At 36.7% G+C, this 22,423-nt stretch overlaps 1 protein-coding gene across 14 annotated transcripts in view; it reads left to right on the top strand.

The window, feature by feature from the left end:
• The window catches only part of MYO3B (myosin IIIB), a 210,700-nt gene that overhangs the window by 137,848 nt on the left and 50,429 nt on the right, over window positions 1–22,423 (top strand). For all 14 annotated transcript variants that reach the window (XR_010431949.1, XM_064660901.1, XM_064660902.1 and 11 more), the window contains 3 exons: window positions 5,448–5,568; window positions 12,557–12,620; window positions 13,505–13,643. Coding sequence is in view for 13 of the 14 variants with exons in the window: in XM_064660901.1 (XP_064516971.1) it covers window positions 5,448–5,568; window positions 12,557–12,620; window positions 13,505–13,643 (324 nt within the window). In the remaining variant the exon portion in view is untranslated. The remainder of the gene's footprint in view (window positions 1–5,447; window positions 5,569–12,556; window positions 12,621–13,504; window positions 13,644–22,423) is intronic.

Below are 22,423 nucleotides of genomic sequence, written 5' to 3'. Positions count from 1 at the left end.
ACACAAGGTCTTTCCTCCTACTTCCAGTCACACTTTCTCAAACTGTGAAGGCTAGAAAATGCTAAGTTTTAACTCGGAGAGGAATTGTAAAGAATGATTTGTGCAAATTGTTTGAGTTGACAGTACTTTGCACTTCCGAGTATTTCTTTGTAATTAGGATTTATATTGTTTTGATTTACATCTACATAAAAGGAAAAATATATTGTCAAAGATTTTTTTTTTAATTATTTTGCCAGATTCACAGCTGTTTTAAATCAGTGCATATCCACTGAATCATCTGACTGAAATCTTGCTTCACTGATTTACCTCATATGCAAGTCTCATTTAATGTTTTTTTGTTTTAGAATAATGCATTAATTAAAATTTAAAATGACAGATAATACAATTATGAAAATATATTTTCTATTTATGATAGCACATATTTCCATGCAGTGTGACTTGTCCCGAAAGACTTATGGGAGGATTTTAATCTGGTTATTTCATTTGTGAACCGACATTGCCAAAATGCCAAATGAGTGGTGCATGCAATTCACTTAGATCTGAGGTGACATCACTGAATTCATTTTAATTAGGCCCACTTTAGCCATCTGGAATATACTGTGCAGCTCTGGTCAGGGCTGAGTTTAACTATGCTTCCAGAGGTGAAAGGCAAATGACTAATCCATTGAGCCACCATCTCCTCCTCCAACACGTGCTCACACACTCACCATATGTCGTATTGCATTAGAAAGTTCTTTATCAAGAACTCAAGAATTGGACTCTTTTTCTTAAATAAAAAGTAGGGGATGTTCAGAAGGAAGCATCACTTTTTAAGTGGCTTTCTTTCTGCAACTTCTGCCCGTGCAGAGTTGCTTACTGTTTACATATCTAACATGTGCTTCTGACAAAATTTACTCCATTATAAAAAAAAAAAGGAGGGACAGAGAACAGCTGTAATTTACTATTTTACAGTTATAATAAATGTAAGCTTTTAGTAAAAGTGTTACCTTTGGGATTTTCAGCAGCAAAGATATAATGTTTGCTTCAGTAGAAGACAAGGAAGTATTTCTTGAAAATATCTTTATCTCTATATTTATCCATCTATTTGTATCACTGTGTACATGTGTGTGTACACGTTCTCAGCTAATACCGTTGTCTAGATCTAAGAAGTACGTGAGTAAAACATTCCAAAAACTTCTAAGCACCTTATTTCTAAAAATATAAAAAAAAAATTCCTGAAAATAACAATGCCTAAGTAGCAGATCCAGTTTTATTTTTTTTTATGTAGTTAGTTTGATTCCATTTAACTACATTTTTAGTGTAAAAAACATTGAAGATATATATGTGTTTCTCCTAATGGCAGCTGAACTGGTTTATTGTATTACCTTGATTTCACAGTCAGGGTGAACCAGATTAATTTTGTACAGGCTGCACAGCTTTGGTTAACTTTACTCTTCCATCTCACTGTGTTCTGTACTAGCTTAGGCCGTCCAGTAATTCTTCATGTTTAGTATCTGTCTCTAGTAACCATTAAAGGCCTGATGCTCATGTGCAGGAACCATTTTAGGAAAAGTGAGAAGGCCTTGTAGTTTTAAAGTAAGAGGTTCTATATTCTATCCCCTTCTCTGAGCTAAGCTCTGTCAATGTGCAAATGTTTTAGGTTTTATCTGCTATTTTTTAAGGAGAAAAAATGGAGACTATTCTTACTGAATTTCATGCAAAAATCAGGATGGGACAATGTACAGTGTACATTGTCCAACAGTATCTCATAAAACCTCTTCCTTGCTGATATTGACAGAGTTTCACATTACTCTTCACTTTTTTTTATTTGACCAAGTCTCAAGATCAGAGACTGTGATGCATGGTAGTTAAAAGCTCTATGTCCAAGTGTTGATATGCATCAGTACCACCAGTCCTGATGGCAGCCTTGGTGAGTCTTTGTAATAGTCACTGCTTATCAGTGATAGTTACTGCTTGTACATGAGAACTCATGACTTCTTTTCTCATAGTGCTTCTGCTGGAGAACTTAATACAAGAGTTGGTTTTTCTTCTGCAATTAAGCAGGCATCACACTGTGTCCGTCCAGAGTGAGAGGTGCAAGAGAAGATGTATTCATGGGACCCAGCGGAAGATGTGACTCTCCATCCCTTTTACTATTCATTAGAATTGATTTGGCATGGAGTGAATAATCAGATTCATGGACTCTAATTCTCTCAGATGCTGTTAGTTAAGCTGCTGAATGCTCTTTTAACTAGACAAATTAAGAAAGTGATAGGCCGTTCCTAGCAAATCAACTTCTGATTCCAAACTACCATGATGCCTTCTCTTCAGCAATCATGAGTTCTCCTTCTGAGTTGTTGCTATTTGCTATTTTAGGTGATATTATAGAATAAAAATGTGTCTGTGTACAAAAAGTCTGCTTAACATGATTTTTTTAATGTCAGAGTGAATCCTTCTACTGTTTTAAAGTACTACTTCATCTCCTTTCTTTATACTTCTCTCATAGACCTGTAGTTGTTTAGCTTTGATCTTTTTACATTGTGCTTCACAATTCGCTCTGTAACTATATATTTCCTGTGAGAATTATGAGGAAAATGCCTCTGATTCTCTTATGTGGAATTGTGCAATATTGGGTGTAATGTATATGCCTTGGTACTTAGACCTTAAACTAAAAGTTTATAACTGCAAGACGCCAAATTTCAGACTCCCTGATGTAAATATATCCTTGGTTCGTGAGGTGCTGGAGCTGACAGAAAAGTCTGTGTGAGAAATGATCAGTAGAAGAAGTAAAAATTCATTTCCTAACTTGTGGCACATAAAGCATCAAAAACTGAGTTACTAATAGAAGTATTACAATTGTTCAGTTCCTGTCTTGCTTTTCAGATCATGTCATTTTTAGCTATGTAAAGATCAGGGTTACAGCTAGTGTTGCTGGAAAGTTTGGAATATAGACTGAATAAGGTGAAAATGAGGTGACAGCTGGTAATCATTCTTCTTCAATGATGCAGTGATTGTTCATGGAGCAGTAGCAACATGAGTCTGCTAATTTCACACTCTTTGAGCCAAGTGCTTAGTGTCAAAACCAGCACCAGTCAGTAATGCAAATTGCTGTGATGGAGCAGCTTCCCAGCCTCTCAGACTCCCCCAGTAGAATTCTCTGCATATGCATTTCTTTTGAAACATTATAGATCCAGTTAATAAATGTTGAAAAGATGCAGTCCTGCTAATGCTTGATGAAGCTTTTGAGGGAGTGAAAGAAGTTTGTTTATCTGTACTTTGAGTGTCCCAGGAGTCAAAAGTAGGAAAAATACAACGGTTTACCTGTCAGATTCAAGGTATTTTGGAAGAATGTTAGAATACAGCCTGTGGAAGGGTTATGTTGAAGAGTAGTTGATTTTGAAAATACATATGAAAACAGAAGACGGGGCAGAAACTATGTTTATTAAATAAGATATAGCAGGTTTTATGTAGTGAATGAAGGAAAGACCAAAGTGTTTGTACTGACATAAATAAGAGTCTCTGGAAAAAAAGAAAAATAATTTTTAAAAATAAAATCACAGCAGGTATCAAGGTTGATTTTATAGACACACACATATGAAGAACTGCTAAAAGTTGAGAAACTACTAAGGATAAAACTGAAGTTTATCTCATTAGTTCATTTGTTTCAGTTTTTCTTTATAGTAGTCCATCGACTGAATGACACTCAGCATGTTTCAGCTGCAGAGAGGTGGCTGCTGGCCAGCTGTCTCTGCTGCTGCAATCAGGGTAGGCTCCTTGTCTGGTCAGTAGGGGATAGTTAAGGATTGGAAGCCTGATAACTTGGGACAAGTGAAAGCTTGCCTCATCTCTGCCAGACAAGCAGACTTTTCCAGTCTGATTATTAAAGGCAAAAAGTTCCTCAACCTCATGATACCTGAGCTCTGTATTTGGTTCAGCACCTCAGCAGGCCCAACTTCTGTCATGCCTTCTGTAAAGTGAATGGTTATTTATTGTCATAACTCTCATTAAAAGGCAATTTTTGTTACTTCCTATTCCAGAAACCTCATTAAATCAGAAGTGTGGGATACAGGGAAAACTTGTTAATCTTCTGATCAATTTCTCTGTTCCTCAATTTATTCCGTATTTATCTTACCTTCTGATTTCTTTTTGTAATCTACAATATTATCATGACCCTGATCCTACATGAAGTTTCCCTAGACCTTATTTCTGTGCCTGTCCTACATTCTACTGTAATATGTAACCCTGGACCCCAGTGGGAGGACTACTCTTCTCCTTTGAGTAATTAGTCTTCAAACTGACTCTGGTTTTGCATGCCTTTAGTGGGCTTAAAAGCTTTTCCTGGACAGGAAACTTTTTTTTTCCCCCAAAAATCATATTCCCTGATCTTAGTTCCAGCGTTCTTTTACATTTTGTCGCAGTGTTTAAGCTGCAGTCCTCCCGGACTAATAGACAGCTCCTTTCTCTCACAACCGCTCAGCCTTCTTATTCAGCAGTTGCTTGTTGTATACTGAAACAATGGCACTGTTTACTGTCTTCATTATTCAGTCCTTTCTCTCTTTAGGTATTTCTACTTAAAATAATGCTTGAAATAAAGCCTAAAAAATAAAATTAAAAATATGTGAGTTTAAGTGTATATTGCAGCACTTTTTAGTCCTTTTGTCTTAAGTGCAATATGTATTGCTATGTGTAGTTTGTGCTGGAGCTTTATTACTAACTGCTCACAGGTGTCAAAAATTCAACCAAGTTCCTGTCAGATAAAACTATGGAAATAATTTTGTTATTTAGGTAGCCAAATCCAGAGATAGTCCGTGGAAATAAAGGATGTAGATATCTTCAAATATTATGCATTGGAATTTTCTTTGCCATTTCATTCCACTGCATGCTTCCTACTTCATTTAGTATTTTTAGTGATCGTTTTGTTCTGCTCCTTTTTTTAGGAATGGTATAAATTGCAATCTTTATAAATTTTTTCCTGCTTATTTATATGAGATGTATTTTAAATGTTTTGTTATGGTTGCAGTTAATTGAAAGAATAGGAGAAGACATTAATAATTTTTCTAGTTTTAATTGAATACATGTGTCCCTGGCTTGTCACCCCTTACCCCACAATAAAAAAAGATAAAGCTTCCAATTCTGTAAAAGTCTAACTAGCTTAAATCAGGTAATTTGTGATTTTATACTATGTATTTTAATACATTCTAAGTTGGGTTCCTATTTAAATTAGATAAATTCTCATTTTGAGGCCTGTTTGGCCTTGCTTGGACTGTGCCAAGTGGTCACTATAACAGTGAGAGTGTAAGGCCCTGTAGAATTTCCAGCTGTTGGTAACATTGCAAACATTGGAACCACTCATCTTCTTATCCACTAATTCATTAAAAGTTGGGGACGTTCAGGTCTACGCTGCAGGGACAGGTGCCAGTCATTTCAGGCTGTGCAGAATTTTTCTGATTCATAACTATGTTTTTTAGCTTTCAGGGGATATATTGTTCGTAAAAACTACACAAGATTGAAAACCAGCACTGAGCGTGTAGCAGATCCTCAGCTTACAAGCAGCTGCTCTACTTCTGATTTTGGCTGTGAAGAAGACTGGTGAGTGGAATCTTTTGCTGTCTACTCTGTAACAAAAGCAGTTTTCCAGACAGTGAGATCTGAAAGGATCAGCTATGTCATCATGATTTAGCCAGCTCTTAGAGAATCTGATATATTCTGAAGATGGGCACCTGTAGGTTAGCAGGTTCCCCCCCTCAGCTTAGTCATCTCTGTATTTTCCCAGTAGGTGGAAAGGTACTGTTTGCCCTGGGTTGCTGTCCTGTTTCTCTGCACTTTTTGTAAGTACCCAGAATACTGTAGATTGGGGACAAAATTGCAAGTGCTCAGCATTGCAGAATTGACTGCAGTACATCTTATTAAATGTCCAAGAGTAGAAAATTGCCCTTCTGTGCCTGCAAAGCATCATGCAGACCAGCAATGAGACAGGGAAAAGAGCTATCAAAACCAGATGGACAAGTCACTCCTCTTTGTAGAGAAAAACAATGGATTTTTAGCAATGCATTCACTCCAGACAAACCTCCCCCTGACACTTCCTTGGATATGAGGCAAAAGGGATCTGTTATGTCTGACTGACCAACAGTTTTCTAGGACAGGTGGCTGTATTTTCTGGACTAATACCTTTCATTAGCAAGTTTCAGTGGCTAAGAGTTATGAGATTTCTCCTGCTGATACCATTTTGGAGAAGTTAACTGTTACTTCTTTCTCTATGTATGCTCATAACATTGAGTTATGTTAACTTCCATGCTAACTTTGCTGCATGCTCTAGAGCATTATTATAGGATTTTGTTCAGGTGTAACCACCTGCGTTCTTGTAGGTTAATAGTGCTCCATAACCTCTCCCTTACAGTGTTCTGTTTTCACTAAGAAAAAGGTTCAGGCCACTGGACAAGGACTAAATAAATAAATGGTTTTGGTAATGATTTTCAGGGTAAAGAACAAGCCTACTACAATTTACCCATCATAGCTCTGTTGTTGCTTGACTGCTCACTGGGGAACGAGTTTCCTAATTTATGATTACCTTCATGCACATGCAGCTCCTTCTGTCTCCTAAATCCTTAAGGGGTGTGTATCTTATGATCTCTTTAGAACTATTGATGATCGTGTGGTCACTTGTTCTCCAGTCTGCACTGATGGTTGAAGAAATGAGCTAATAACCTCTCTACTGTCAGTTTTCTTTGGCTTCCAGAATTATAATTATTTGCAATGTAAATATACGTTTTCATCTGGACTTGTTTGGAGGCACACAGTCTCTTTAAACATTTTTCTTCATTTATTTCATGTTAGTCAGGAGTGGTTTTCTTCCATTTTTGCATCAAACTGTCTCTGGAATTCCTTGTTATTTCCCCAACATATTTTTCTGGATAAGGTACAACTTGCTTAATTGTACATCTTTTGATGTACCCTTCTGCATAAAGTCGAATAGGCAGCAGAGAAGGGGGGAGTGTGATAAGGTCTCCTCTCACTAGGAGAGTGCAGACATCAGCCTCACTTGATGTCTGCCTCCATTTTACGATTGATTATCACATGAAATCAAAGATGCTGCATTTTGCAATGGCATAACTAAATTTCCAAGTTAGTATTATGGATCTTTCAAGCTTATTAGGAATAATTTCTGAAGAAGGGAGAAGTAATTTTCTAGAACATCATGTGATTTTGAACTTGTTAGATTGGCAGATCTCTAGTGGATATATTTTTCATAAATGTTCTTAGCAGGATAATCTACAGTTCATTGCCTAATGACCTTAATCTATGCTACCTTGTTCATGTTCTTGTTCAGACAGATCTGTCATTCTCAAATATCTTTAAATCCCTCTGGAATCTTGTCAAAGTATCTGCAACCTGTGTGTTCCACCACCATCATCTTTTCCATTTCCCTACCAAATGAAAATTCTGTTAAATAATACTGATCTGATACTTACCCTGGAAAATACTTCCTATATTGTTAATTTTTTCCTCTAGCTCACTGACTGCTAAATATCACAGTATGTTAGCTATACATACATGATCAGTGCCTTTGCAGAGTGTGGTATAGCAGAAAGCATTGTTTCCACATAGCGACTTTGTTACACACCAGTTATGTCTGTAGCTGTAACTGTATGTCAGTGAGTATCCCTTGCTCCTTGGTTTCCTTTGGAGCTCTGTATGTTAAGGGCTTATTTTAGAAGATACCTGACATCAACAGCAGTTCACACCCTTGAGCTGAGTTCACTGATTTTATTCCTACATCTTTCTCTTTTTAGCTATTTGGTCAGCATAGGTTCTCAGAAATCATTCTTGTTAGAAAATTCTTAACTTTCACATGAGCCTTAGGTAATCAAGATTGTATAATAGACCCTGAACAAAACTACACAGGCACACCAACTAGGTGTTTGGAAAGTTATAGACAAAGAATAATTATCAGCAGTTCTCTGTTCTGCAGGAAGTATGCATCTGAAAGTCAAGTTCCAGAAATGGATCTATTTCTACTCGTTGATGGCTTGACTGATGAAGCAGAATCTGATTACTAAACTTGTATCAGTACTAAGTGAGTGATGGTACAGGGTTTAAGAGAGGGTAGGATTTGAATTAGAAACACAGTTACATGAATAGTAATGAACCACAAAATGAATGTCAATCAATAATGGCACCGTTCTCCAAAGTTTACATTGGGTACTAGCAGTGAGGATACGCACTACCTCATGTGTGCATCATAACATTTCTCATCTCTGTCAAGACCTCGGTTAGGATAGTGTATCAGAAACTGCACTTGAAGAAAACGAGAAAGTTGCTTGGCAACCAAAATGTTTCTATAAACCATAGTAAGGTAAGATCTAAAAGGGAGATGGAAAACTAGAGGTCATGTGGTATCATTTCTCCAATCATGACAGGCTGATGTGAAGAGAAAAGGAACAAACCGTTCTCTGTTGAGAATCAGGTAATTGAGAAATAATGGACTTGCATTGCAGCACAAGAATGTTAGGTTAGATGTCAAGAAAAGCTTACTAATGGTAAACTGAGTGAAACTCTCTGTAGGTTACCTTGAGAAGTTTTGACATCTCCTTCGCTGTAGGTTTTAAAAAGAGTAGGTGATTTTTCTTTTAGAATGGGGGTGGCTTAAATGGTTTGCCAAGGTTCTTTTTTATTATTTGTAAATACAGAGTCACTTCTTGAACTGTGACATCTCTGTGCCAGTGGGTTTGGCATTGCAAGCCAGCCACTTTTATAGCATCATAGTGTCACCAGCTGTTGCTGCATCAGTGTGGGGAGTAAGTATAAAAATAGTTCTAGAGGAATTCTCCATGGGTCAGCTTTACTTGCATCAGCATTATTACTGTGCCTGAAAAATGAACAGTGTCCATTTCTGAATGGTTTGCTACACCTGGCCCATTGAAATAGCATGCAATGTGGATTTACCTACATGGGCACAGGTGGATTAGCACATAAATATAATATGCTGTATATCACAGACAGCAGAGATTAAACACGATTTCAGTCACAGGAGCACAGATCCATTCGGAAACTGATTTAATGTGAATTCACCTGTTCCATATAAAACCTCTTCTCTCTTTTGCTATGCTTTCTTTAACTTGATCTGCAGCTTGCCTCTCACTAAAGTGGGATTCAGTCTGTCAGTCAATAACAAAACCTTCCTTGGATTGTTTTGTTTAAAAGAAAAAGAAAAAAAATCACTGTGTTGGTGTGCTTCTATTCTTCATGGAGGGCTGATTGAAAGGGTCATATCTCCACATTTTAAAACTTTTTTTTTTCAGAATCTTCAGAAGAATGCCATCAGGTTCTGTTGATTTATTCCTTACACCTTTCCAGATTGTTCCATATTTCCTCCTTGGAGAATTTCAGTTTCTGTCAAGACCACACTATGATTTCTTGTATAAGTCATCTTTTGAATATAAATTTTCATTTCATTCCACAAGAAAAGCTAGCATAAAGACATTTTGGTTTCCTTTAATTGCTTCACTTTCCTATTTTTAATCATAGCAAACATTAAGGTTATTGCTTGTGATGGGAATAGGAAGGCTGAAATCCCTGTGGCATGCAGTGGAACACAGTGGGCCTGATTCTGATGTCATATGAGCTTCTGATTATTTTACAATTCATAAGTTCAAATAATTACTCAAGATTTTTAAAGGTGTAAATGTAAATATGGGCACAATTTTCCAGTGTCATCTGGGTTTTTTTCCTCCTTCCCATCCCTTTGGAATTTTTAATCTACCCATCCTGGAAGGATTAAATTGGTTCTATTCTATAATATGTTACTTCTGCAAAATGAGCTGTATTATTTCTAGTAGAATATCTAGGAGTTTTTCTAACATTTTTAAAGCATTTAAATAATGAAAGTCCAAATTCCCTTACTTACACTCATAATGGCCGGAATAATTCCAAAACTAGATGTATTTTCTCCAGCATAATTTATCTCTTCTACTAGTTTTATGCTGCAATGGTTCAACTGCTTTTCAAGCACTAAAGACAGTAAGGCTATATACTATATAGATGTGCAGACAGACCTTAGGAATCAGTGTTTCTCCAATGTTTCCTGCTCATTCAGAGATTTATAGACAGTCTGTATGTGAAGAGGCGTATTATAGCTCAGTAGCTGAACAGTCAGCAGCAAATTGTTGAATTACCTTACTGAAACCAGGCACATGCACTTGATCTCTTGCATCCTGCCTAGGTAAGTGTGCTGACTGGATCTCATCTGTCTGACCCAAATACTGCTTTCCTGCAAATATGGAAAATAAAAGTCCCTGGAAACTATAGGACAAGCAGTTTCTTCAAAGACACCTGAAAATACCCTGCCTCAGATACCACATTTGAAAATGTTAGCTGTCATCACTGATTGACTTGGATTAATTAACTATTACTGAGCTGCCCTCCTGTTGTCAAGCATTGGAATGGGCTGCCCAGGGAAGTGGTGCAGTCACTATCCCTGGAAGTGTGCAAGAAATGACTGGACCTGGAACTTAGTGCTGTGGTTAATTAACAAGGTGGTGTTCGGTCAAAGGTTGGACTCTTGGAGGTCTTTTTCAACCTTAGTGATTTTATGATTCTGTGGCTGCATTTTCCACGTGGCATACTAGCCAAACTTTCAGAATAGCTCAGCAACTGATTTCAAGGTGCTCAGCATTTGCAGTTGATACTGTGTTTTCAGATGTGTTCCATACCAGTTTGACATTGTGGTGGGTTGACCTTGGCTGGCTGCCAGGTCCCTACCGAGCCATTCTGTTGTTCCTCCTTCTTAACAGGACAGGGGAAGAAAAATGCAGTGAAAAGCTCATGAGTTACAGCTAGAAATCAAGTACAGACTTACATTAGCAACAGTATATTCTGTGGAAGGATGGGCTATCTTGCAGCAAATACAACCCAACTTAGGATTGTTAAATCAGAAACACAGCATCACAGGGATCCTGAAAAACAGTCAGGGTCTAAGGGCTTCGGAATTCCAGAGGCTGATTTTTGCTAGCTTAAGCTGGACAGAAGGCAAGTTGATGATCTTTACCTTCATGCTTTAAACATTTGTACAGGGTTCTAGCCCTGGCAAAGTTCTGGATTTTTTTTTAATAGAAGATAAAGATTATTTCAAGCTGCAAATTTAGATCCAGATCCAAACCACCCCAAAATCTGAATATTTAAATTTATATGATGATTCAGTCTGGTTTTGGCATTGCAGGCCATTTGCAACATACTGATCCAATAGCAGATTTTGATTTTGACATCCAACACAGTAATATTTGAGGATTATTCATAAATTTTAGCTTGTATTGAGTTTACTTTCTGCAATATTGGGGAATGGGGGAATGCATCATCTTAACAAATGCTTAAGGGAATTTTGGGGAAAAGGAGCAAGTTATCTAACTCACCCCACTAAATAAATGATTATCTAAATAATATATATACAAGATAAATAGTAATGGAGAACTTTACAGATAACACAGTATATGCCTAAATGCAGTATCAAATACAGTCCTAGACATGTTATAATTTCCAGTTCAAGAAGTGTGCCAGTACTAAATGACAATGCATATTTAAAATTGATCCCTTAATTTCTTCCAAGGAAAACACAGATTCAAATTACAGTTTAGGTAGAATGTTTTCCTTGTCTTCCTTAGTGTCAAAGAATAAATGGGAATTTAAATTCCCCTAACCTGACAAGCAAATCCAACGTTCAGTCATGAAATTGCAACATTATGGAAAAGTTGAATGTTTACCGTATTCATGAAAGCTTCATTCTGTTTTGACAATCAGAAAGTTTTGCTTTTAATCCCAGTTTTAGGACCATGGGCATACCAAATAATATCTATGAACCTCATTCTTTTTTATCCATTAAATGAAATTGGTAGCATCTTTTTTGGTATTGCATAGCTGAAGATTCTGAAGCAAGTTCTGTCTGGGTGGACTGCTGAAGAGATCCATGGACTTCAAAGGCCTGCCAACAAGGTTGGGGCCTACAGAAGGTTTTTAAGTTACTTTAATCAGCATTAATGAGAGTAGGAGTTGGCCTTTAATATTCTTATGGTGACATAATGTGATGATAAATAGTAACAGATATAGGCAAAGAATTTAAGACATCTTACTTCTTGCTCTGTGTCTAACCCAAATGGTTTTAGGAGAACACATGTTTCACTTCTTCCTCCTATGTCAAATTTTGAGTGTCTAAGTTTGAATACTGTGAAAATAGCTTTTCACAGCCCTAGGAAAAAAGTTTCATGTATAATCTTATCAAATTAATCTTAATACACGTCTTCAATTTCATAGAATTCTCATAAAATCATTTTACACATATATATGGATCCACAAATTTTTAATGACAAATTCATTGCTCGTAGCCTGTTACTGTGTTTAATAACATGCACTTCCTTATAAGAGGAAATGGGACTGATCTGTGTTTTTTCTGAATTGACCATATGTGCAAATTTAGAAATTGAGGGAGGGAGAAAAGAGAAAATAACCAAACAGTGTATGCCAGTAAACCTTTTGTGAGTGAATAAATTACAATATTCAAACTACGTATTTTATTTTTCTTTGCTTTTAGGCAGCAAACCAGTAACCGGTCTTCTCCCATGGTGCCTGATTTTCTTGACAAACAAACGAAAAAGGTACTACTAAGTTTATATTCTAAAACAACATCATATTATAACTTCAAATTCCTGAGTCCACAGTTCTGCAGTGTATTCGTGGCTGCTTGGCATAGCCATCTGAACATGAAACCGTTAGTGATGTTTTGAAGTCTTTGAGACAAAAGCCTGCTTGCTAAGAACTTTAGTTCTGTAGAGAGACAGGGAGGTACAGTGAATAAGAGAATCAAAAGGCTGGAAATTTGCTGCTGAGAATAAATGCTAGCTGCTCCCTGAGGTGATTTGTCTGTGCACTTCACTTTCTACAGATGTTAGAGACTCTTTTTTAGTAAGGACCTGAGGTTCTTTGGTAGCACTTTGATATCCTGCTCGAATTCAATATGTGAAATGGAGGAGTCGCTCTGTGACTTGGAGCACAGCATAGTCTTTGAAGTCTGATCCAATTTTTGCTGCTTACCATTTGATGTTGAAAGGATGAAATGGAGAAAATGTACAGTTTTTGCCAGTAACTCTGCTGAGCATATGTAAGATTAAAAAAACAAAATCCCTTGGATGATGTACTTAGAAATGTTAAGCAGATTAATACCTTCCTATAGCTTTTTTCTAAAGATACAAATTAACTATGAGAGGAAATCAGCATACAGTGCATGCTATGATTTAACTGCATGAGGAAAGAGGATAAATAAGTTAAATGGAAAAAAGTAAACAAATGTTTGTGACATGGATGCTAAGTCTGTGTCGCTGAAAGCCACAAGAATCTTGTGTAACTTAAATCTAACATTAGACATTTCACAGTGTCATAGAAAATAACAAGTTGCTCTCTATGAGATCACAGCTGTAAATTATCATGGCAGAGTGAAATCAATACATTTCTTATGTGCCTACACCAGCATTCTTTATTCCAGAATGATTTGGATGAGATTTCTGCTTCTCCAGTAATTCTAAAACATTCATTCGAAGTAAATGATTCACAATCAATTAGCCAATCCGAGGCAGTTGCAGACCATCAGTTGTCAAGCCTCTTGAGATCTCGTAAAAAAGGAGGTAAGAAATATAGTAAAGTAGCTGCGATATTGTTTAATGTTTATAAGCTACATGTTGTCAGCATGTAGCTTGCTTTATATATTGATGAGGTCTTTTAACCCCTTGAAAGGCAGGAAATATAAAGAAAAGAACTTTTTTCTACACATTTTCAACCCAGAAATATAAAAAAGCCCTTAAGTGTCTGAATTATAGACACAAAAGTATAATGATTTTTAAAATACAGCTCCTACTAAAAGTGTCCTTATTAATCTCAAAATACCCTTTTAATGAAATCAAATCTACTTTCAAGAGCTTCAACTTTCCTTTGCCTTCCAACCTCAGAAGTCGAAGACAGTAATGAAATCTCTCATGTTTGGCAGAATGAAAAATAACTCGTTTGTTCACACGCACAAAGATTCAGTCAGCAACACAGACCATCTGCAATAATTCTACAATCTCTGCAGTGTAGATTTTTATTTTGTTTGCTGTTACGTTATTTTTGCCATGCTCAATAAGAATTTAAAAATTTAAAAACTCGAAGTGAAACTTTTTGACATTTTTTGAGTTTTACCTGGTTTATCTTTGAATATTTCAGGAAGTCATTACCTATCAGAATACTTTTCTCTGTTACTGTAATCCTTGTGTCTTTGCAAATTCATGAATACAGACTTTGTTACTGTATTGTAGAATACATTCCCCAGTTTAAGATGAAGTAGGTTGATAATGTGATATCTGTAACTAGAGCCAAAATGTATATGATAATACATTAATTTCCAGGTTAATACTAAAAATTAGTTGTTTGTAATGTTGTGCTATACATTGACATTTCTGCTTATTTATTTAATGGGACACCTTTCAACTTGTAAATCTGTAAATATTTATCTGAATAATTAAGCCCTTGTCCTGAAATTTATGTGTTTAAATTTTACAGAGTTCAGTTAAAAAATTTACAATGTAAAGATAAGAAGATAGATATTTATAGGGAGATCCTTCTGTTACAGGAAATAATGTGAATTCAATGTTTTTAGTCTTTTATACAGGCATTAGGTGGTTTCCATGCTAAAAACAGAATAGCATGTAAACACAGCAGATTGAGCACATTATTCTCTCTTCATGCATTTCTGTCCATATGGGTTTTGAATCCATAGTGTGGGACTGCAGGGGAAGTTTGCATCACTATCTTAAGTTATTGCATGTTAAGCAATAAACCTGTCAAACAGAAATATCTTCATTGCAGCAAATCCTCTTGAGGGAAGCAGTCAGGGCCCAAATCTATCATCCTTACTCTCACTGGATATTGTATGTTACTCTGCAACTGATCTCCTTGAAATCAAAGACCTCGTGTCTGAGGTAAAACAATTAGAGTAAAACTGGCAGAATTCCACCCTTAGCAAACATATGATTCAGAGCCATTACACAGTAATTTTGAGAGACTTCAAAAAATGTGAAGTGATAGAAAAATAGAATTTGAAGAGGAGATTAGGGCAACATTGATCTGAACTATTGAAGAAACGTCTATCTTTAAATGAATAAGCGTGCAAATGCAGAGAAGTAAGGAATTTCCTAGTTAAACATGAAAATATTCAGATAGATGATCATAGAAATCACACTTCAGTGAGGAACTATTAAAAAGGTAAACCTGCTGCAGAATAACTTCCTTGGGTGCTTTTAAAAGCACTGCATGCATTCACAAATGCAGATGCTTTCACATGATGCTCAGTCTGCATTCAGTCTTAATGTATGAAGTATACTTTTAAGAAGATAATATTCTTATGCCTATTGTGAAAGCTAAGTGAAATAGCAAATACCTTTTCGGAATAAGAAAACGTATAAAATACACATGCTTTATAATGTAGAGCGATACTACCTAAGCTGTTATTCACACAAAAATGCTGCCCACCAGGTGGTCCAAACAATGTAAAGACTGTTATTTTTCATAGTGAAACATTATTCTGCAATGCTAGAGATTGATTTTTAATTCTCTTTAAGTTACATTACAAGCAGAACTAGTCTATCAGCCTGGTGGTAGTGCCTGGACCTGGAACACAGAGGCCAGTGGGGAAGGGAATGTGACAGGTTGCTGCACTGGCCTATGACCCAGTTATGAAGCAGCGTTGATGTTTGCTGAAGGAGGGAGTCTGCAGGCAGGCTTAAGCACAAAGGGAAGGACAGGCTGCTTATTTGTCTTGAGGCCTTGGTAGGTGAGGCTCTAGTGTAGTCAAGGGGGCCAGAACAGAAAAGGGAAAAAATGGTTGATATGAATTTACGTTTTTTTGTATTAATCAAGCAGACTATTCACTCACATCTTGTTATCCAGCTGTGTAATGGCACAGGCTGCCTGTTCTCAGTAGTAGATTGGCAAAGGAAAAATAGACAAGGAAATTTTCAGAAAGATCATGCAAAGACTATACTCCGTAATTAGTACAGAAACAAAAGCCTCTTTTTCACTTCAAAAGCCTTTACACTGGGTCATAATAAAACTGAGCAGTGTGGCCAAACTGCATGCAGAGCAAGTTAAGTGCATGCATGTCCTATGGTTGTACAGAGTCACAGGGGCTGGCTTTACACTGCCTGGACATTCCCCTGGGCTCTGCCAGAGCAGTGGGGCAAGACTAGTAACAATGCTAAGAATTCCCTCTAGTGTCTCCACTGTGACACATTGCCTGGGCAGAGAGGAGAGTCCAGTCATAAGAAACAATTAAGCCAGAAGTTAATTATTCTAGTCACAATAAAGTAGTACTGAAGGAATCAAAATAGTATAATCTCCAGAGGCCAAGTAGAGGTGTTCCCTTAGACAAGATAGATTCCCTTAGACAAGACTGTTTGAAATTATTAACAAAAAGTGAGTGCTTCATAGGGAATTGACTGATGTAACTTTCCTTCAAAGGTAGATGTGACAGATTTTCTGAGATGCTTTCCTTTGCAAAAGGAAAGCTAATAGTATCTCTGCACTGACCAGGGGATGACATAATTTTTTATGCTTAACATAGACATTTTAAATAACTGAAAAAATGCACAAAGAGTCTCTGGCTATGGACATTCTCTTTTGGGAGAACAGTATTTCTTCTGAATATGTTCAGTTTATGCCTTGTACCTCACAATATTGCCCACAATGCTGAAATTTTGTGAGAGGTAGAGAAAACTGTCAGGATTTTGTGAGATCTGGAAGTATGCAATCTATGGTGTCTATAGCCACAATCTGAGGCTGAAGTAGTGAATAGTCTATTTCAATATAACCTTTGATTTTAGATTCTTTAATCTTTTATATTTCAAAACTAGTGAAAATTAGGGCCTGGCAAGGCCTGGAGTCCCATTAGCTACTGACCCATTTTGAATGGGTTTTCCTTGTAATATGTATTTTTATTTTTGTGTTATTCATTTTTCTCTTCCTTTCCGATAAACCAATCATAAAATGGGATTTGATGAATGTAGCTGTGTTGGGTTTGGAGAAACATATGAGGTAGACACTGTTTTTTGCACTGATGGAAGACAAGTAGATAATGAAATATGTCAAGTTAGTGCTTGATGGGGAGGAAGGCTGCTGCCCAGCTGAGAAAGTACTGTGGACAAGTTTTAGTAGGTGCATTGTGGGCATGGAAGACATTATTCCCAAAGTGTTACTCTGTGGTTGTCATCACACAGATGATATTTATAGATTCATCACCCTAAACAGGAAATATAAAATAATGATGACTTCATTAATTGTTAGGACTTAACTCCAGTTTTAAGGAATTGATCCAACTTTAATTCTGTCAGGACCATAATCGTATTAAAATACCCAAGTCACAGAGAATAGGTGGCTTGGGTGTTTTGTCTTTGCTTCAGAGTACAGTTTTCTTTGAGTCAGACTTTGTTATTGAAAATACTTTAAACTGCCTCAATCTCAGCCCTGGAATACAGTCTTGATTTGATGTCTTGCAATTGCAAATGAAAGGTGCTTAAATATAGAGAACCATCTTACACTACATTGTAGTTTAACGTTTTAGTAGAGTTCTAACTCTGATCTCATTAATTCCTAGTTTTACATTGTTTTACAAAAGGTAACAGCTATGGCAAAGCAACAATCATTAGTGACTTGGAAATGGGGGCACTTTTTATCCTCGGATTTGCAGAAAACCAATATCCCAACATGACTGTAATAAGTATTTTAGTAAAGAACAGGTATTATATCACACAAAATGTGGTGTCAAGATCTGGATGCCATGTAACAAAAGATGCCACTTCATTTTCTGCAAGTAGAGAGAGATCAATCTAAGCTATTCAGCTGTTTGTGTAACTCAGCTTCCTGTTTGATTCTATTATAGCAAATCTTCCTTTCTAAATGAAAAACAAAACATAATGTAGTGTGAAATACTGCATAGACTTTCAACTAGTAGTCATTGTCAGATGGGATGATACTGACACATGAATGCCATGAATTTCAGAATCCTGTCATTCAGGAATGTAAGTGAAAGAATTTGTAATCTATTTAGAATTATTTTTAGTTGTTTAATCAGGAGTTTCATTTCATCATTTTTAAGCCCCCCACTGAGACTAATTTTATATTGAAGGAATGTAAATCATGAAAAACTTGACTGTAGTCAGTAAAATCATAACAGTGAGCAGAATTGGGTCTCAGTTGTAAAAAACTGACATGAAAAATTTTCTACGTATCTGGGTTTTAGAGAATTTTTGGGCAGAAGATTTGGTTTGGTTTTGGGGGATTTTTTGAGTGGGTCGAATTTGAGTTTGTCATTCTTTTGCAAATAAAATAACATGATTATGGGACAGTCTGACTGTTACAGGAAACTCTAAAAAGACCAAGAGAGTGTGACATAATATGATCTGATTGCACTGAGCATGCTGTACCTATGTGTGAGGCCTCTGAGATCTCCACAGTATTGTCCTACTACATACCATGCTATAACAGAGGAATTACTATTAGCCATGTTGCAGTCGAAGCGTCTGGCAGAGGAGTTGCTGATGTGGTATGTTGCATAATGAATTTCCAATTCAAAGATCCTGCTGCAGTAGTGTTCTGTGGCTTTTGAACCAAAATCTGACTGGGTATACGCAGGAGAAAAAGTAGCTTCCTTTTCTTTTATCCTTAAAAGAGTATCATCACTGGATTACTAACTTTTTCACACCTGGAATAAATGTGGTGAGGTCCTCACCTTGAGTACTGTGCCCAGTTCTGGGCCCCTCAATTCAGGAAGAGCACTGAGGTCCTGGAGTGGATCCAGAGAAGGGCAGCAAAGCTGGTGAAGGATCTGGAGAGCACATCCTATGAGGAGCAGCTGAGGGAGCTGGGATTGTTTAGCCTGGAGAAGAGGAGGCTCAGGGATGACCTTATCACTCTCTACAACTGCCTGAAAGGAGATTGTAGCCAGGTGGGGGTCGGCCTCTTCTCCCAGGCAGCTGGTGGCAGGACGAGAGGACATAGTCTTGAGCTGGGCTGGAAGAGATTTAGGTTGGACATTAGGAAGAATTTCTTCACAGAAAAGGTGACTAGATATTGGAATGGGCTGCCCAGGGAGGTGGTAGAGTCAGTGTCCCTGGAGGTGTTTAAGGCAGGACTGGACATGGCACTCAGTGCTGTGTTCTAGTTTAAGGAAAGACTGAATGTGGCAGTGAGTGCTGTGGTCTAGTTGACTTGGTGTGTTCAGTCATAGGTTGGAATCGATGATCTCAGAGATGTTTTCCAACATAAGTGGTTCTGTGATTCTGTATTTCTGTTTCTATTATTATAAGAAAGGATTATCCCCTTTCTAGGGTTGTGAGGCTGCATATTTTGGTAGATGGATTCTTTTGGTAAGCTTGTTACTATGCATTGCCTTGCACGTGGTAGGACCCTGCAGGAGCCCCCAGGAGAGACCATCACCTCCCAACCTGTGGAAAGCCTGAGTTTTTTGCTTTTTGGATTTGTGTTTGGCAGGAGTCTGTTAGCTTCACTAGCCATTAGGGTGAGAAACAGTACCTCATTTTCAGGATTCCAGTTCTTCAGCATATATTTCAGTGTGAATTCAGAAAATCTGTCTGCAAATGTAAGTGAAGTCAATTCTCTCGGCCTTATGTAAATTTTTTAGCTAAGACTTGTGGTGGTGATGTTTGTATTCTGAACTCATTCACCCATAGATGGTTTCTGTTGAACCTTTTGCTGTTCTGTGATGGCATGATAATGCAGACTGCATTTTGCCAAAGTGTCAGATCAACAAATCTGAAAAGAAATAGGGTTGTTCTCAAGTTTTTCTTTACTGCTTAGCTTCTTAATTGTTTCTTCCCCTCCAACAGACAAAGACACAAACAGTGACAAGTGATAAATACAAGCTTTGATTTGTTAAACACATGTTAGCTCTATGTTTAGCCGTAGGCAGTGAATTTCATTATAGGCTGGTTTACTTCTGAATTGGTTATTGTGATTGCTTCCAATGCAAAAGATTTGACCTGCAGCCATGACTGATTAGTATCAGAGGTGAAAGATAGGATGCAAGTAAACTGCACAGATAAGCTGCAGCAGAGTTCTCCACAGACAACTCTACTTGTTCTTTATAAAACAAGTTAAAATTCAGCTTGTCATGACTACATTGCAATAAAAATAATCTGCAGATCTCTCATTGAAAAATCAAAAAATAATAGTAAGAAAACAAAGAAATTTAATGAAGTTGAATAATATATACACAATAATACTGTGCTAAACCCCCACAAATTTTACTAGGGGTTCAGTTTCTCCTTTTAACACACAATGTCTACTACTGTCTTTCTGATCCAAGCTGCAGTTCACCTGCTCTTTGTCTTCATTTTCTATCCACAGCATACAGGTTTGTTAGAGCACTTCTTTTTGCGATGTCTTTGTTGGTAGTTAAGCTTTTCATCATGCAGTACTTCACTGTTCTGTTGTTACTGTTTGAAATTCTCCAAGTATTCTCTATCAGCCTATTTTTATTATTTTGCCAGAATTACTGGTGCTCTGAACCATCAGCATATCTCAGATGACTGCTATACTCAGGCATATAGTGTGGTTCCTAACTCATTACTCTTCTGTTTCTAAAAAAATTGCACAATTTTATCAAAGTAAACTTTGTTAGAATAAATACAGTAGGTGCAGAGCTTTGAGAGTGCACATAAAGTGAAAATAACTAGTAATATTTTCGATTTTTTAGCAAAGACAAGAAACAATTCAGAATTTGTTAACTTTTCCCCACTATCAGAAAACTTTAGATAGTTTCTTTATTTCTGGTTATTTCGGAAGAAAAAGGCTAAGACAGTTAATCATTTACTATGATTTATTCTTCTAGGTGTATATTACCAAATAATTTCTGGGTTTTTGCTGATATTTAAAAATATGGATTTACTTTGCTGAATTCCCCACAGCTGAGTAGTAATAGCTGGATTTCAAATCTTTCTTTTTAGAAGACACTGTATGTTGTCACAAATTATTTTTACAATTCTTCGTAGACACTGTGAAGAGATAGCATGGTGATAAAAGCAGTAACATAATTAATGTGATGGTGACAGGATGGAACATGGAACTCAGAAAGTACCATAACAAATTAATTTCTGAAAAAAAAATTACATTTCAAAATCTTAAATACTTTGCAAGGGTTTGGATTTTTTTTTTTTTGTATGCTAATTCTAGTTATTATTCTAATGGATTGTGATTAACTCCTAAAAATCTTATATGGCTTAATAGAAACCCAAACCATGGTATATAATTTGCATGGTTGATCAATGTAAATGAAAAAATAAACCACTCAAAACATCTCTGACAAGTAAAAGATAGATACTGAGGACAAAATGTTTGCAACGACCTATGTGAAGATATAGGTACTACAAGTTACTTATAGATACAGTTTGATAAATAGGTATTCCATTCACTAAATAATTAAGTCACTCTGAGGTATTTGGGTGGAAAGAAATTACTTTACATCAGTTATTCATTAGCTCTGCTCATGACAATGATTTTATTCCTTGGCTGTCCGTCATTACTTCTCTCTACTCACTAGAAGTATTTTATATTTCAGTTCTCACATGGATAACTTCAAGATGATTATAATGGTTAAGCTGAATATAGCAATAGCAATACTATCTTGTTGCAGTCACTGTGAGCTTGCAGAGCGTCTGTCTGACTCCAGGCAAGGATAATGTTTCTTGAGGATCTTCTTTGCCTATGGAGAGAATTATTGGGAACTGGTTGTTATGCTCAAGTGTTGGCACTACAGCAGAAAAATAATGCTACATCCCCACCTTCCCTGCTTATAACACCTTTCCTCCAAGAGAAACCAGGAGTATCAAAATCACAGAAAGTATTGTTATTGCTGCCAATGGGAGAAAGAGAAGCTGCTTTCCTATGTGTGGTCAGGCACGCAACAAGCATATCTTAGTCATTACACAACATATATGAGTTTTATGAAATCTAGTATTTCTTTTCCTAAAAAATCTTAGTACCTATTCTTCGTCTTTAAGGTTTGTCCTGCCTTGTACATGTAAAAGCATAAGCAATGAACAGTGTGAAAAGGCAGGAAGCACAACTATGTAATTACTAAGTATTTCCTCTTGCTTGCCAGGTTGATCTGCCCTTAGCAACCAGGTAAATCTGATGGGGAGAATGCAGAGATAACTAACAAGTTCAATAGCATCAAGAATATCCATGAAGACTTGGTCATCTTTAACAAGTCTTTCCTCATCTGACTGTATTACATTTTGTTGGGAATCAAATATAGAGAATGTGTGTGATTGCCTGGTGTTTAAATTGGAGAGCTGTACCAACTCTTTACCTTGAGCTGCAGTCAGTATTTTTTCTCTATAGGCTAGAAAGTACATTT

The sequence above is a fragment of the Pseudopipra pipra genome, chromosome 7, assembly GCF_036250125.1.
Source record: "Pseudopipra pipra isolate bDixPip1 chromosome 7, bDixPip1.hap1, whole genome shotgun sequence".
Classification (NCBI taxonomy): domain Eukaryota; kingdom Metazoa; phylum Chordata; class Aves; order Passeriformes; family Pipridae; genus Pseudopipra; species Pseudopipra pipra.
This window is presented reverse-complemented; position numbering and strand designations above follow the sequence as displayed.